At 27.5% G+C, this 16844-nt stretch overlaps 3 protein-coding genes across 3 annotated transcripts; all 3 read left to right on the forward strand.

The window, feature by feature from the left end:
* The first annotated feature begins 407 nt into the window (after positions 1 to 407).
* LOC136086221 (zinc finger MYM-type protein 1-like) lies at positions 408 to 2969 on the forward strand. Its single transcript, XM_065808505.1, has one exon. The coding sequence runs from the start codon at positions 408 to 410 to the stop codon at positions 2967 to 2969; it is 2562 nt and encodes an 853-aa protein (XP_065664577.1).
* A 934-nt stretch (positions 2970 to 3903) lies between these two features.
* On the forward strand, positions 3904 to 4419 carry LOC101241793 (TM2 domain-containing protein 1). The gene has a single exon (XM_065808506.1). It carries the CDS (start codon positions 3904 to 3906, stop codon positions 4417 to 4419), a length of 516 nt encoding a protein of 171 aa, XP_065664578.1.
* Positions 4420 to 4772: 353 nt separating this feature from the next.
* Positions 4773 to 13645, forward strand: LOC100199310 (flotillin-2). Its single transcript, XM_065807530.1, has 10 exons — positions 4773 to 4927; positions 5011 to 5092; positions 5723 to 5967; positions 7266 to 7468; positions 9640 to 9792; positions 11479 to 11660; positions 11734 to 11779; positions 11885 to 12022; positions 12900 to 13055; positions 13130 to 13645. The coding sequence occupies exons 1-10, from the start codon at positions 4786 to 4788 to the stop codon at positions 13166 to 13168; spliced, it is 1386 nt and encodes a 461-aa protein (XP_065663602.1). The 5' UTR covers positions 4773 to 4785; the 3' UTR covers positions 13169 to 13645.
* Positions 13646 to 16844: the final 3199 nt, after the last annotated feature.

Genomic DNA, 16844 nt, shown 5'->3' on the forward strand with positions numbered 1-16844 from the left:
ATAAAAAAACTTATTATCATTATTAATGACACATTATTAATGACACATTATTACAATTTATAATTTCCAATTAGAATTTAAAATATACTCGTTTATAAAAACATCGTAAGTTTGTTTTATTTAAATATAGATTGGTTAAAAATAGCTATAAAAAAACTAATTATTAAACCACATCAAGCCAATTATTCTATTAATTACATTAAACTAAATCATCAGGTAAGCTTTCTAAAATAATAAAAACTTAATAAAACACTTGAATCGTAAGATAGCGTTGGCAAGCACATATTTCAATTTACCGATAAATTTTTTTTTACAATTTTTTATTTTCGATATATCTGGTAATCTAGTAGCTCCAGAGATAAATCATAAATTTATATTTAATATTATTATTTTTATCTAGTCAAACAATGTCAAAACAATTATCGGGCGCTCAAAAAAGAAAAACTAACAAGCAAAAACAAGAAGAATGCAAATCAATGTCGCAGCAATTTACTAAATGGCATAAAAAAAATCCACAAATTGAAGAAACTAATATATCTAGACCTAGTTCTGATTTACAAGATAAAGATGCTGTGCTACAATTGCAACCTATAAGTTTAATTGATCATAATGATATTATTACAAATGTCGAAAATAAAAATGTCGAAAGTACAAATGTCGAAAATAGATGTACTACTAATGTTGAAATTGAAAATATTGTTATAAATTTACCATCTATTACACCAAACGTCAATATTATTCCACAAGAAATAATGCTAAATTACAACGACCCAAATTCTTGGCCTGCTATTTCAAATAATGTAATATATTCCCTTGTCAAGAATGGTCCAGAACAATGCAATAATGTAAACGTTAATACCATTATATCAGCAGACAATACAGGGCGAAAATTTACAAAGGATTGGTTTTATGTGAAACATATTAATGGAGAAATGGTTATAAGAAAATGGCTGTTATATTCTATTAATCAAAACGCAATATTTTGTTTCCCTTGTATTCTTTTTGGCCACAAATCTCATAATATTACAGACCCCCATAAAGGATTCCGTGATTGGCGACATCTTCATCCTGTTATTCCACAACATGAAAATTCATCTGATCACAGAAACAATTATGCAAAATGGAAAGTGATGGAAACAAATATAAGATCAGGGAACACACTCGATGATTATTTAATTAATTCAATTAATGAAGAAAAAATGGTATGGCGTGAAATATTAAAAATCGTTGTAGATGCTATTCTATTCTGCGCCAAAAATAATATTGCTCTTAGAGGTTCAAATAAAAAAATTGGAGATCCAAATTGTGGAATTTTTTTAAATTTGATAGAATTTGCTAGCCATTATAATAGAACTTTAAAAGAACGTATTGAAAAACATAAAAAAGGTTCTGTTTCATATTTTTCACCCATTATTCAAAATGAAATAATAAAATTAATTGGTGATAAAACTAGAAACGAAATCATATCTAGAATTAAAAAATCAAAATACTACACAATTTTATTCGACTGCACTCCTGATATATCAAAGAAAGAACAAATGAGTCAGATGATACGATACGTCCATGTTGATTCTAATGGTAAGGTAATGATCGAAGAAAGCTTCATCGACTTCATTCACTCACATGAAAAAACAGGAGAAGGTTTAACGACTGAAATTTTAAATAAACTAGAAGGTGATAAACTGGATATTAATGATGCCAGAGGACAAGGATATGACAACGGTGCTAATATGGCGGGAAAATACAAAGGAGTCAGAGCGCGTATTTTGGAAATTAATAGTTTGGCAATATTTATACCGTGTGCAGCTCATAACTTAAATTTAGCTGGTGTCCATGCTGGCTCTACATCACCAGAAATGTTAACTTTTTTTGGTACTGTGCAAAGATTTTTCAATTTTTTCTCGTCATCAACAACACGATGGGAAATTTTAATGAAGTCTTTAAAATTGACACTTAAAAGTTTTTCGGACACAAGATGGTCATCAAAAGCCAATGCAATAACATCACTAAGTTTACATCTATCAGAAGTAAAGAAAGGATTGGAATCGATTTCAAATGATTTATCAAATCCAGAAGCTGTATCAAATGCAAAAAGTTTATTGTTACTAATTAATTATAGATTTATCTGTACCCTTTCTATGTGGAATAAAATTATACAATGCATTGACAGAACAAATAAGGCATTACAACGAAAAGATATATCGATAGACCATGCAGCAAAATTAATTGATGCACTACGTTGTACATTACAAGGACTACGAGAAGCAGATTTCGAACAAAATTTTCAGGAAGCAAAGAATTTAGCTGAAACAATGAATTTACAGGCTGGATTTCCTGATAAACGCAAGAAAAAAGTTAAGAAAATGGCAAATTATGAGGCAACAGATGAAGGAAGTAATATGACTCCAGAACATTTGTTCAAAATGCAAATTTACAAGATTTTTGATACTTTATTGTCTCAACTAGATTGGCGTTATGAGCAACTGCGAACTATCTGCAATGATTTTTCCTTTCTGTATGGTATGTCTTTGGAATCGACCAGCGTTTTGGATTTAAAAAAGTCGGCTGCAGATTTAGCAATTAAGTATAGCAAAGATTTAAATATGTACCAGTTCACCTGTGAGATACAAAGCTTTAAATTTGAAGCATCGACAATAATACCTAATATTAAAACTGCAACTCCACTAGATATTTTGCAAGCACTTCATGACTTTGGCTTAATTGAGTCTTATCCGAATATTAATATTGCTATCCGGATATTTCTCACTCTTCCAGTTACTACTGCGTCGTGTGAGAGAAGTTTTAGTAAATTGAAATTGATTAAAAATTATTTAAGATCTACTATAGGACAAGAAAGATTATCTAATCTTTCAATAATATCTATTGAATATAACATTGTTAAAGAAATTAATTATGACGACGTTATAAATGAATTTGCGCAAACGAAAGCGAGAAAAGTGCAATTTTAATAAAGAAATTTTTAAAAATAATAAATTAAAATATATTTTTTATTTACAACTTTTCCAAAAAAAAGCTAGGCTTAGGGGGCCGAAAAATGAAATTTTGCACAGGGCACTAGAAAAGCTAGTTACGGCGCTGCCCTAAGGTATATAAAAAGTTAATTAGGTGCATTATAAAAGAAACATTCTTTGCCATTTATTGCATGTTGAATGCAAATGTCTGAAATAGTCAGTACACGACCTTTCGTTTTGAACAACTTTTGCTAAACACTGACCCACTGTTTCCACGGGCAATAAAAATTACTTTAAATAAATGTTGGTTTAAAAACCGGGAGTCTACTGCAATGTACTGTAATGTAATCTCTACGTCACTCTCATTAATCATTCTACTTTAAAATTGATTGCCTTAAGGATGTTTTTGGATTCCCCATATAATACAAATCCACTGGCGGTTCTTTTTGAGCAAGGCGTAAATAGTTAGTAAAACGCATGCGCAATATAATGTTCATATAAAATATATCATTTCACAGATCTTAAGATAAGAAATATGCAAAATGCAAGACATTTGACTCAAGCTAGGTAACCTCAAAATGAGGTTTTGATTTTTCAAAAAAACAAAGATATATACATCGATTGATCTATACTTACCCCAACCCAAACTCTCAGTTGATGTAGCAGCATTCCCTTGCGTGTTATCCATAAATTAACCAAAATAGCAGCACTTTCCTACATTTCTCCCCAAATCAGTAATGTATCTGGTCTTCGTTTTTTGAAAAATAAAAACCTCATTTTGAGTCATAGTAACTTTCGCTAACCCCAAGCTAGCGTTTGATATAATAACATTCTATTCATCGTACATAAGACAGTAGATAATTTTTAAAAATAGTTTTGAGACATTACACCTTTCTTCGAATTATTTGTATTTTAGGTTTTTTGATACGAAATGATTATGTTTATAAATATTTTATTATGTCTTTGTCATGTTGCTGAACTACTAAACTGTGACAATTTACTTCCTGGTCAATATTTTTGCGAACCACCTGAAATCAACATTGATACTCAAGCAGAAAAAGATTGTCAACCTAACAGGACGGTTCAAGTCTGGTGTCAAGTTGCTCCAGGAATAATGTGTGATAAAATGTCATCTGATTTCAACAAAACTGGATTTTATAAGAAAAAACCATGTCGTTATATTAAAGGAAAATCCTTTAAGACTGCTATGCTCCTATCAATATTCCTTGGGGTATTTGGAATAGATCGTATTTATTTAGGGTATCCTGCAATTGGACTTTTTAAGTTTTGTACACTTGGATTTTTCATGATTTTTCAGTTTGTTGATGTTATTTTATTAGCTACTCAAATTCTTAAGCCAGCTGATGGTTCAGATTTTTATATGGATTATTTTGGTCATAGATTGATTCATATTGCAACAGATAATGAAACTATATGGTACAAATAAATACTTGATAGTGAAGAAGAAATAAAGTGATACATATATGTACTTTTATGAATGTCACTAATAATTGCTAATCTTTCTTATATGTATATTATAATTTATTAAGTTTTTAAGCCATGTCAGCAAAATAAAAAAATTTAGTTAAAAGTAAATTCAATTGAATTATTATTATCTTTAATGTTATTATTATTATTATTATTATTATTATTATTATTATTATTAGTATTATCATTATTGTTATTATTATTGTTGTTATTGTTATTATTGTTATTTACTATATATATTATTATATGTATTACTATATATATTATATATATTATTGTTGTTATTTTTATTGTAATCACTGTTGTTATTATTATTAATAACAGCATGTACAATATTATTGTAATTTATTTTGTTTATTTGTTGTATTATTATTTTGTATACTTGTTATTTTATACCATAAAGAGTAGTAAATTTAGGATGGGAAATATATATACAGTTGGTCCTAATGAAGCATTGGTAGTTTCAGGTAAGAAGTGTATTAAATTATAAATATTCTGAACTTTTATATAAATAAATCAATATAAATTTGTTCTGTTATTAAATTTTTAGGAGGTTGTTTTGGTCAAAGAAATAAAAGAACTATTGTTGGTGGATGGGCATGGGCTTGGTCATGTGTAACAGATGTGCAATCGTATGAAATATTATATGCTCTTTAGATTTATATTTATATTGATTGTTATAATATTTTAGCAAGCAAAACATTTTATCTGGTTTAATAATAAAATTTAATAAAGATAATTCATTAAATTATTCTGTTTTGCATTTTGTTTGTTAACAATTTTAAATCAAGTAAGTTTTTATCTAGAAAAGTTTCTTTTAGTGTTTATTTTTAAAAAACTCTTCTGCTTCTTCTGCACCTTTTTTATATTTTTTTATAAATTAGGTAGGTACTTGATTAGACCTAATAATAAAAATATTTTGATGAAATCAAGAAAAATTGCAGAAAGTCAAATGAAAGATGCATTGTCTTTGCCAAAAAGAATGTTTTTCTGTTAAAACCTTTTTTTATTTTCAAAATTAATTTTTCTTCTCAAAACTTTAGTTTACCTACTATGTTTTAATAAAAATTAAAAGATAAAGTTAAGATTGAGTTCACATGAATTTTAATAAAAAACTCATGGCCATATGAAGTTGTGAAAGTTACTTTTATACTTACCATTTTTATATTTTTTGATTATTTTACTTTATATTTCTAGTGAAACCAATCTTTAGTTTCGTGTTTTCAAATATTTTTTTAAAATTAGTTTAATTAAATTTTTAGTATTTCTCTTGAAGTCATGACTTTAAATCCTCGCTGCGATAAAGTTGAAACAGCAAAAGGTGTGGCTGTTACAGTTACAGGAGTTGCTCAAGTGAAGATTATTAAGGAGGACGAGTTGCTCAAGACAGCATGTGAGCAGTTTTTAGGAAAACAGCCAAGAGATATTGAAAATGTACTTCTTCAAACTCTTGAGGGCCATTTGCGAGCCATTCTGGGTACACTAACTGTAGAAGAAATATACAAGGGTAATTAAACAGTTCATTAGATGTAGTAAATTTTTTAGTTTTCTTAATAAATTTTGTTGTTATTTGATGTTTTATTAGTGTTTTAGATTAATGTTTTATGATTAATGTGTTTTAGATTAATGTTTGCTATTTTACTACTTAGTGCATTGTATTATTTGTATCGTTTTGCGCAACAATTAGTTTATTTTATTTTTCCCAAGAGTTTTGGTTATTTTTTTTTTTACTTTCTTGTTACTATATTCAAACTTATTTTTGTTTGATTTTTATAAATTTATATGGATCTAAAAATTCTGCAAATAAAAAAACTGTTCAATTTTATTTGACACCTTTTTTGTATTATTTATAATTATTGTCTTTTTGTTACTAGCATAAAAAACAATAGGAGATTAACTGTCAGCTACTGGCTGGAAACAAAAAAAAAAGTTGAAAAGTAAACTTTTCATAATTTCTCAAAGTATACGCTCCTTTAAAAATGAAAAAAAAATTTAAAAATACTTTTCAAGTAAAATATAATAGTGTATAATGGTTATACTTAAAATATAATATAAATATAATAGTATAAATATTTTTATTAAAAAAGTTGGGTTTCACTTTGATTATTTGTTTTCCACATTGTGCTATGAAATATTGCACATGTTTTCCACACTGTGCTATGAAATATTGCACATATTTTTCCAAAGCACAATATTTTCTCTTACTTGTAAACACAATTTTTTCTATAGTTCAAAATAATTGGAAAATTTTTATTTAATAAATGGAAGCTTTTTGGTTCTGAAGTTAGTACTGTAACTGCCATGGCTGTGCATGTTCAATCCAATATATTGTTAACATTTTAATTAGAGTTAGCAAATAAGTTTCAGGTTGTTGTAAGTTTCATTGTAGTTTACTGTTATGTTAAGATATAAGTTAGAAGTAAAATTTCTATTATTTTCAATTAATTGGCTTGATGATTTTACTGTTTTATTTACCCTTTATATTATTAAAATTAATTGCTTTAAAAACAATATTCTTTTGAAATTGAATAATAAAAGTTTAAATACAATAGCAGCCTTTTTTTCTAGAAAAATTCTGTTTGCTATTATATGTTTATTTTAACATTTTTGCAAGTTATATTTTAAGTTTTTTCAAAAAACTCTTATCTTTTTGAAACTAAGATGGCTTGTCATTTTAGAATTTTCAAACAATGTGAAAAGATCTCATAAAACTATCGAAATTGATTTTTTTACTCTTTTTCTGTCACAGATAGTGACCTGTTGTTTTTCATTCATGTTTTGATTTTTTCAAAACAAATTTTTTAGATCGAGATACATTTGCAACATTAGTACGTGAAGTAGCTTCTCCTGATGTGGGGCGTATGGGCATCGAAATTTTAAGTTTTACAATAAAAGATATTGTTGATGATGTAAATTATTTAAACTCTTTGGGTAAGACTCAGACAGCTAATGTAAAGAAAGAGGCAGACATTGGTGTTGCAGAAGCAAACAAAAATGCTGGTATTAAGGTGCATATGGTTCTGCATTTTTTTGACTTCTTATTTTAATTTTTTTAATTTTTATAAACAGGTTGAAAAGGTTTCAAGCTGCAGATGCATTTCATATCAAACTGTATATGAACTGCATCTGCACTTTAAAATCTTTTTTCAAAGTTATAACTTTATTTTTCTTTCTTTAAATTTGTTGTTTTAATTTTAAAGTTTGAAAATGTAAACATTTTCAATCTTATAAACATAGATAAATAAGAAATTGTTAAACATTTGTAATGGAGGGTTGAGTTTTTTTAACTTTTTAAATTTATACTTTTATTACGATTTAAGTTCACTTGTTTGATTAGAATTTATTTTCAGAGAGTACAATATTTGACTCAAGTTGAGATATTAAAAGTTTAAGATTCAAACGCTTTGCTAATAATAGTGAGATTACTGAAAATACATTTGTGAAACTGTCAATGTTGTCCGGACCACAAGTTGTAGAAAAGTTTAAATGGGAAATAGCTTTAGCAACAGAAACAGGAGTGATTAGAAGGAAGAGTATGATTTAAAAAATGAATTTGAGGAAAAGTTCTTTATATATAGTTGTCTTATTTTAGGGAGAGACAATAAGATCAGACCCATGAGAGATTACCTTTCTTAGTTGTATTGGAATTACCTTTCTTAGTTGTATTGTTAAAGGCTTTCAATATTTTTGTTCAATTTCACATTCTAGAAACCAAAATAAAATAAACATTAGTGGTTCGCATCACATTTAAAAAAATTTGTCACTTTATATTTTAAAATATTACACATGAATGATAAGGATTTAAATTTATAAATTGTGCACCTTTTTTTTTATAACCAACTATAGGTTCAGAAAATAGGTTCAAGCTGTTTTTTTTCAAACAAAATCAGTGAGTTGATTGTTTAAGTTATTATTTATACTAATTAACAAATGTTTCTCTCAAGTGTTTGACTTTCATCAATAAGTGTTGATACAAAAGTCAATGTTCATGAAGAAACGATTTTCAAGCCCTGACTATACTTTTGTTTATGATCAAATGTTTTTAGCAAGACTTTTTACCAGTTAGTAATTTCTAGCAAGACTTTTACCAGTTAATACTTTATACCAAGACTTTTACCAGTTAGTAATTTGATATCAGAGTTCCAACTATAACAATCCAAATACCCATAAAAAATGATGTATGTATGTCAAAGTAATTGCAATTATTACTGATGGAAATAAAGTTAACCAAAGTTTTTTTCTAAATTCAAAAAAGTAGTTGGAAAATCTTTTGAAATGCATAAGAATTAATTGACTGAAAAAAAAAATTAGGTCAGTTGCAGTTTGTTCATAACTAATACTTAAATTTAGCAAATTAGCACTTGAAAACTAATAAAGTTAACTGAAATGTTAATAAATCTTAAACGAATAAATGGCAAAATGTAAACACTTGTTTACAAGTATTTAGGAAACAGTGGCAACTCATTCTAAAAAAGACATGTTTTAAATGTCAAAAATTGAATAGAAACATAATAATTAGAACGATGAATATAAAATAAAAACCTGTAACCTGTAAATAAAGTTGTATTGAATGTTTGCCAGTGCCATATTTTTATTTTGTTGTTTAAAGTTAAAGTGAATGTTTGCCAGTGCCATATTTTTATGTTTTGTAAATGCTACAGCTTTTAACTGATGTAGAAATAAACATTCAATTGTGCCTTTTAATCAAAAATGAATCAAAATTTTAAGTGAGGAAAAAGAATAAAAGCTTGAATCCGATTCTCGCCTGAATCCAATAGATTTCACAAGAGATACAATATCTAATTATACCATTACTCAAAATATCTTGAAAAAGAATTCCAGTTAGCCTTAAGCTAGTTGTAAAAACAACAATGGTAGAGTAAATCTGATGAAGAATAAAATAGACATAATTTAGTGAGATTATAGCATGATCTGAACCACCAAGAAGCATGAGAAGATACTGTCAGAGATTAGACACAAATCAAGAAGCGAAGGTAAGTGGTTTGTGTTATCTGGAAAATGAAACACAAATTGGTTGATTGATTGAGTGTCTGATTTTCCAAAAGGGGGTATCTATGTATGATAGACATTTATTATGACAAAACTTTTTTTATAATTTTCTTTCTCTTTAATCATCAGTGCAGATCTAAGTAAGAGTTTGTTGATATATTTTTTTTAGGAAGCAGAAAGTGATCGATTGCGTCAATATGCTCGTTATAAAGCGGATACATCTATAGCTGATTCATCTAGAGAGTATCAAATGCAAAAAGCGTCTTTTGATCAAGAAGTAAATGCAAAAAATGCTGAAGCTGAACTGGCTTATCAACTACAGGTAGATAAGAAGTTTACTTTTTCTCATAGTACAAAGTTCATTCACATAGATGTTTGATTGAACAAATGTTTGATTTATGGGAAGTTTTAAGTCTTTGAAAGATATTAGTTTAAGCAAATTTTTTAAATTAATACAAAATTATAAAGATTAAAACTATACACCATTAAAGTGTGAAAAAATATTTAGTAAATGAAATTATGTATATCAGATTGTTTTGATGATTCTTACGCCACAATTAAGTTTGTTTACTGCAAAAAAAAAACTGAAGAATTGTATAAGTACTTTTTTATTAAATATCATGTACTGAAGGATATTTTAAAAAACAAACTTATATAAGATATGTTTGAAAATTTTGAGATTGTTAAAGGTAGCGATGCAAACTTTTTGATCAATTTGACTTTCCCACTATCAGGTAATATACATCATGCCCTTAAGAACATTATATATACTACCTAAGAGCATAGGTGTAATACTATCTAGATATGGTGTAAACTCTTCATCATTCATTGTTGACTTGGTAGTGTTGAAATAATCATCATTGGGCAATACATATTTTGATTCTTGTGGTTTTTAAAGGATTTGTCTGCATCTAGCAAGCATTAAAAGACTTTTTTTATTTTTTGCACTCATCAATTTTTAAAATAGGCTTTAATTAATTTATTATATTCTGGCTCATATTTGACTTGTTTGATACTTGAGTTGTGTGGTAAATAGTTGATTAATTGGATGAGCAATTATTAACTAATAAAAAATATTTTTTCAATACTTTGTAAACAATTTGGATTGCTGCAATCTTTTCTTTGTAAACCCATTAGTAAAGTGGCAAAAGCAAGTGCTTTGCATTTTTTGAGGCATCTGGGTACAATATGGCTTTGCCAATGACAAACATTGGCAATTTTTTTCCAAAACAAACCAAGTTAATCAGCATTATAAATCTAGTTCAATTTATGTTTTGATAAATTAATTGGTAATGTGGTTTCCTTGTAAGCCATCTTACTTGCGTGCGCATTGACTTCATCGAAAACTGTTTTGAATTGTTATACTGTTTTTTCCACTGGTCTAACCAACCATATAAACATTCATATTTTTAGCGTTTATTTTTTCAAATTCCAAAGCAAATTCCATGGCTTTAGTTTTGAGAATTAAAACAGTAACATCTACTACTTGTAATCTACTGTAATACACTGTATTGTAGTTTGTCAAAAAAAAACTAGTTTGTGAGAAATAATGATAAATTTTTTCCTATATAACTTAAAATAAACTTGTTTAAGTAGTAAATAGAAAACTGAAAAGAATTTTTTTTGACTCTGGTACAAGTTGTTGAAATCATTTGAATTTCTTATTTTAATTTTATTACATGATTGATAAAAAAAATTATTACATGATTAAATTTCAAATTTATTACATCATTGTAATTTGCTATGTAGTAATTGAAAAATCTATTACAAAATTCAAGATATGTACAAATGGAACTAATTTTTCCACAAAATATTTAGATAAACTTTTAGTGTTTTAGGGATTTTTTAAATCAGTTGACAATGTTGAGATTAATTTAGAAGAAAAATTTTTTTGTCTATTTTCTCTTACAAACAAAAAATCCACAAAATATTGAAAATAAATACAAAAGTTTTGAATATTTATGAATGCATTTATAAACAAAATTATTTTTGGTTTGTTCAATCATAGGCTGCTAAAGAAAAGCAAAGGATACGCAATGAGGAAATACAAATAGAAGTTATTGAGCGAAGAAAACTCATTGAAGTAGAAGAAAAAGAAATTGAGCGCAAAGAGACTGAATTACAATCAACTGTAAAGTCTCCTGCTGAAGCTGAAAGTTATAGAGTGCAAGCACGTGCAGAGGCTGAAAAGTATGTTGATAATTTTGTTTTAAAAACTGTTATATTTTATAAATTTTATAAATTTTACTTGTTTTCTGTTAAGAACCAAAAAAGTCTATGCTGCTCAAGCAGAAGCTGAGAGGATCAAAGTAAGTCTGCCTGTATCAAAGCGGCTGATCTTTATTATTGTGATTTATTTGTGACTTTAATATTTTGTATTAAAAATATGTTGAAATAACCAAATTTGCTTTAAGATGATTGGTGCAGCAGAAGCAGCTGCAATCGAAGCAATAGGAAAGGCTGAAGCAGAACGTATGCGACAGAAAGCAGCAGCATACAAACAATATGGCAATGCAGCTCTTATGTCCCTAATCTTAGAAGCAATGCCAAAGGTTTTTATCGTTTTCTTTCTATGCATCAAATGATTATTAGTAGAAAAAATTTCTCTAAATATTCAATCACAGCAATTAATCACAACAGTGGTTCAGAATCAGTAATTTTGTAGATTAATATCATAAATTAAAAATCCCTAAAAGAATTTGATAAGTCCAAAATCGTTTAATTTAATTTTATTAGCCCTTAACACTTTTGCAACATAATGTAAAACAGTTTTCACTTCAAGAATTTTTTATTGAAGTGAAAACTGTTTCTTTTTTCTGATATATAGATTCAATTATCGCATATATAGATTCAATTATCAATTTCTTTTTTCTGATATATAGATTTAATTATAACAAATGATTGCATACAAAAAGGGTTCTAATAGACTTGATATAAGTTGAGTCATATTCAAAAAATTAACTTGACAGTTTTTTAACTTTTTTTTACTGTATTGGTTTTTAGTTGTTGACAAAAACACTATAAATTTTTTTATACATAGTTTTATACATAGTTTTTATAGTATAATTATGAGACATGCTTAGTGCTTTAAAATTCTTCTGAACAAAAATATTTTGTTTTTTTATTGTGCATGTATTGCTTATTTTTAAAAACTAGTTACACTTAAATGATAAAAATAAAGTTCGAAATAATGAAGGAAATAATGTTAATTATAAATAAAACTAAAACGAAATAATGAAGGAAATAATGTTAATTATTTTAATTAAGGGTAATAATGATAAATATAAGATGTCTAAATGTGATATAAAATCCAAAATTTGTTTTTAAAACGTTACCCTTAAGCTTTTTTTTTTTCTTTTTAAAGAATTTTGACTTTCGGTTTTGTTTTCGGTATCATAATTTTGTTAATAATTGTTTTAAATACTTTAGATTGCTGCTGAAATTGCTGCACCACTTGGGAAAACGGAGGAAATTGTAATAATAAACGACGATGAAGGAGGAAGCAAGGTTGGAAGTGAACTTACCAAGCTAATTGGTCAGTTACCACCTACTATACAAGCTCTTACCGGCGTTGATTTGTCAAAAGTAAGTTTGAGTTTTATTGACCACTTAAAACACAAAAGGTTTATTCAAGTTTACTCTTTATGATTTTTTTTTAGGCTTTTAGCAAGATTCCAGGAGCACAAGTCGTTTGTTAATCGTTAGCAATATTTCCACTACAATAAAACTTTTAACTAAGCTTATAATACTGCACTTAAAAAACGCTTTTAAATTTTTTTTTTCTGGTTATGAATTAAGTGATGATTCATATCATTAAAGCACAAAACCAAGAATTTGAGCTGTTATAAATATTTACTATACTGGTCAATTTTAAATTATGTTTCCTAAATTTATGGCGGAGCTCTTGACCGATAATTTTTGATATAGCTCAAAAAATAAATTCCTGGACTCTTCGGGGCTGCAGCCTTAAGTCTTCTATCCACTACCCGCCCTTAAGATTCTAAGGCTTGTGCGGTTATGGTTTTTTTTTTTGTCTCATGTTATTCTTTTGTTATTTCTCAGTGTAAAAAATTTATTTTAATGCAAGAAAATTGAATTAATTTATAATTTATGTGTGCTAAGTTGATGTTTTTTGGTATTTGTAAATATTGAATGAACTGTATTTTTTTATATTTCTTATTGTTTTTGGTAACTTTCCATCAATAGAGTTTTAATTTTAAATATAAAAAAAGCAATTTCACTACAAGAAAAGCAATTTCCATCAATTAGGTATATGGTTGAATATAGGGAAATCAATTTCACTCTACGTTTCAATAAATATTTTATTGCTCTAAGTTTACTCGCAATGCTCAAAAAATTAAAAAGGGTATAATAAGTTTATTGAAGTTTTCTAGTCGTGTCAACCTGTCAATCTTCAACGTCATTTCCTTGCAACAAGTTAAGATTAAATGCTACTATCTTACTTATTTACTAACCTTGGTCTCGAGTTATTGTTTTAATTTTTTGCGAGCTAAAACGGGTCAGAAAAATAAAGTTTTCAAAAAAAAATTATAATCCCTATTAACAGAGTGGACAACAATTTGGAAAAGCGACAAAGTCTAAATGAAGTCGAAAAGTCAGGAAATTTAATATATTTTGCAAAAGTAAGGGAGTTTTGATAGTTTTAGTCACGAACTATTTTTTTTAATGTCAATAAGGAACGTGATTTTATATGCCGCACAATTATTTGTTGGTTGCAACTGCTGGTAATATTTGAGGGAGTTATTTTTTTATTTTTTAATATTTGCTCTTGATTGTGAATTTTGATTAAAAAGTTGAATAATTATGAATTTTAATTGATTAAAAAGATGAAAGTCTTTTTAAGCTTGGCCGGCATAAAAAGACATTCCGCAGTCGCGATTTCATACTAAAGCGCACTTACATCCGCTCTCTACTAGAATTCGCCGCACAGTCATGGTAACACTTTTCATAAGATAACACCCCAATCCTTGAAAAAGTACAGAAACTATTTAAAAGAAACAACTACCGCCGCAATCAAACAAAAATATATATATTTCTTTGTTTTTTTATTTTTTATTTTTAGGTGCCCCAAGAAGTTTTTGCAGTCTTATCACAGAGCACCACGGATGAGTATTTGAATGAAAGTTCACGCCTCCTTCCTTACCGATGTTATAAAACTTGCCCAGAGGTTCTCAGAATATTTTTAAATTGATTTTGTTTAAGATTAAGAAAAGACAATAAAGGTGATTTTGAATTGTAGTTTTTTGAACTCATTCACTATGCATACAAGACTCTTGTTCCATTTACAAATGCAGTGAAAGACAACATAAATAGGGTTGGGCTTTTACCATTTTTTTACCATTTTACCGGTAAATTTTTTTAACAATTTACCGGTAAATTTTGATCGTAAATGGTAAAAATTAAGAAAAAAGCGTTTAAAGCTTTTTCTGCCATTTTAATTAAATATTCATATCAAAACAAACAAATTTTGAACTCTTTAATTAATTTTTCCATTACATTAAGAAGGTGTTAGTGTTTATTTTTTTTATTCAATTTTTTATTCAATTTTATTCAATCATTTTTATTGAATACTATTATTTATTTAGTCAAGTAGTACTTTAGTACATAAAATAATTACAGTTTTCATAAAAAAATGTCTGGAGTGTGGAAACATTATGGAAAAGATCATATTACGTTAGCATTTAACCAGTGAACAATACCTTCTAGAACCGAGTTTATGTTTTTACATAGGGAATTATACACTTTGTTGATATGCAATAGATTTGTGTTATCAGCAAATAGAGTTATCTATGCCATTAAAATAAATTAAGAGCAAAAGAGGGCCCAAAACAGAACCTTGAGGAACACCGCACACAACAGATTAATAGAGTTATAACTATTAATACTTACAAATTGTTTCTGATCTGTAAGATAAGATCGAAACCTTACAACACCGCGAATACATAGTGTTCTAATTTAGAAATCAAAAGCTTATGATCAACGGTATCAAAAGTTTTTTATATATCTATAAAAATACCACAAATAAAATGACCATTGTCGAGAGCTTTTCTGATTTTTTCAGTTATACTTATCAATGCATGGCAGGTAGAATGTTTTGAACAAAAACCAAATTGAAATTTATTTAAACAGTTAAAAGAGTTAAGAAAAGAGTACACTCTAGAATGCATTAGTTTTTCACGAAGCTTACTAATGTTAGATATAAGAGAAATAGGTCTGTAGTTAGTACATAAAAGTTTAGAGCCGTTTTTAAATATTGGAATAACTCAAGATAATTTTAAAACATATGGAAAAGTTCCATTTATGAATGACATATTAAATAGTTTAGAAAGAATATTTGAAAATCATAGTTAAAATCGATAAGAATGTTTGTGGAAATGCTCCTTGGGCCTATTGACTTTCTCGGCTTTAAATAGATTTTTAAAAAGACCGCGTATTTGAATCGATTTTAAGATTCCCTTAGGTTTAAATCGAGGCTTGAAGTTCTTAATACTAATTTTTTTAAGTTGGGCGAAGCGATTCAAAATCAAGGTTGCTTCAGAAATAAACGTTTAGAAACAAGAGTTAACACCACTATAAAATTATCCCAATTAGTTTTTAATAAATCTGATTTGAAATTTAATTTATTGAAGTTTTAAAAATTTCTGCGATATAGATATTAAAATATCTGCGACAAATTGTGATTGCAGTGGTATAAATAACTTATTAAAATTAGGACAAATACAAAATTGAGGTGAGTGATCAGAAACTGAAGTTGTCAAATTCCCTGAAACAATTTCATTAGTTATTACATTAGAAAAAATTATTGAAAAAGTATTGGTTGGATACGTGACGTTATTTCAAACAACACATGCTTCCCAGTAAGTTTAACGAATTCTTCGCAGATTGTCGACGAGAAAAAGTTGACATGTAAAATGTCAAGAGAATGTCAATGCTGAGAATTCAGAGAAAAATAATTAAAATGTGTTTTACAAAACTATAAACCTTAAAATAACTTTTTCTGAAGTTAACATTTACAGCAGCAAGTACATGGTACTAAACTATATTTAAATCGCTTTGTTCACTTGAAAGCAAACTATACACAATACAAACGTTATAAAAAGTAAGTATAAAGTAAGTATGCAAATCTCTGTTTACTTCAGATGAGTAAATGTGAATTATTATTTAAACCCAGGTTTTATGGTGGCCTCCACATCCACATGGCACGTTGGCACCAGGATAAATCCGGCCTTGTTTACCTAGATCCTGATTTTTGGTGTGATTACTTCTTGATAGTTCGAACAGTTGTTAAAAATTAATCCAGTCAAATTTTAAGAGAATAACCCACTTCAGTTAAAAAATTAAAAACTACAATCG

This window comes from Hydra vulgaris, chromosome 10 (assembly GCF_038396675.1).
Source record: "Hydra vulgaris chromosome 10, alternate assembly HydraT2T_AEP".
In the NCBI taxonomy this organism is placed as follows: domain Eukaryota; kingdom Metazoa; phylum Cnidaria; class Hydrozoa; order Anthoathecata; family Hydridae; genus Hydra; species Hydra vulgaris.

Coding starts and splice junctions, on each gene's coding strand:
- LOC136086221 (XM_065808505.1), top strand. CDS start 408: ATGTCAAAACAATTATCGGGCGCTCAAAAAAGAAAAACTAACAAGCAA.
- LOC101241793 (XM_065808506.1), top strand. CDS start 3,904: ATGATTATGTTTATAAATATTTTATTATGTCTTTGTCATGTTGCTGAA.
- LOC100199310 (XM_065807530.1), top strand. CDS start 4,786: ATGTACAATATTATTGTAATTTATTTTGTTTATTTGTTGTATTATTAT. Junction 5,093..5,722: donor TGTGTAACAGATGTGCAATC/GTATGAAATATT, acceptor TTAAATTTTTAG/TATTTCTCTTGAAGTCATGA. Junction 11,780..11,884: donor CAGAAGCTGAGAGGATCAAA/GTAAGTCTGCCT, acceptor ATTTGCTTTAAG/ATGATTGGTGCAGCAGAAGC.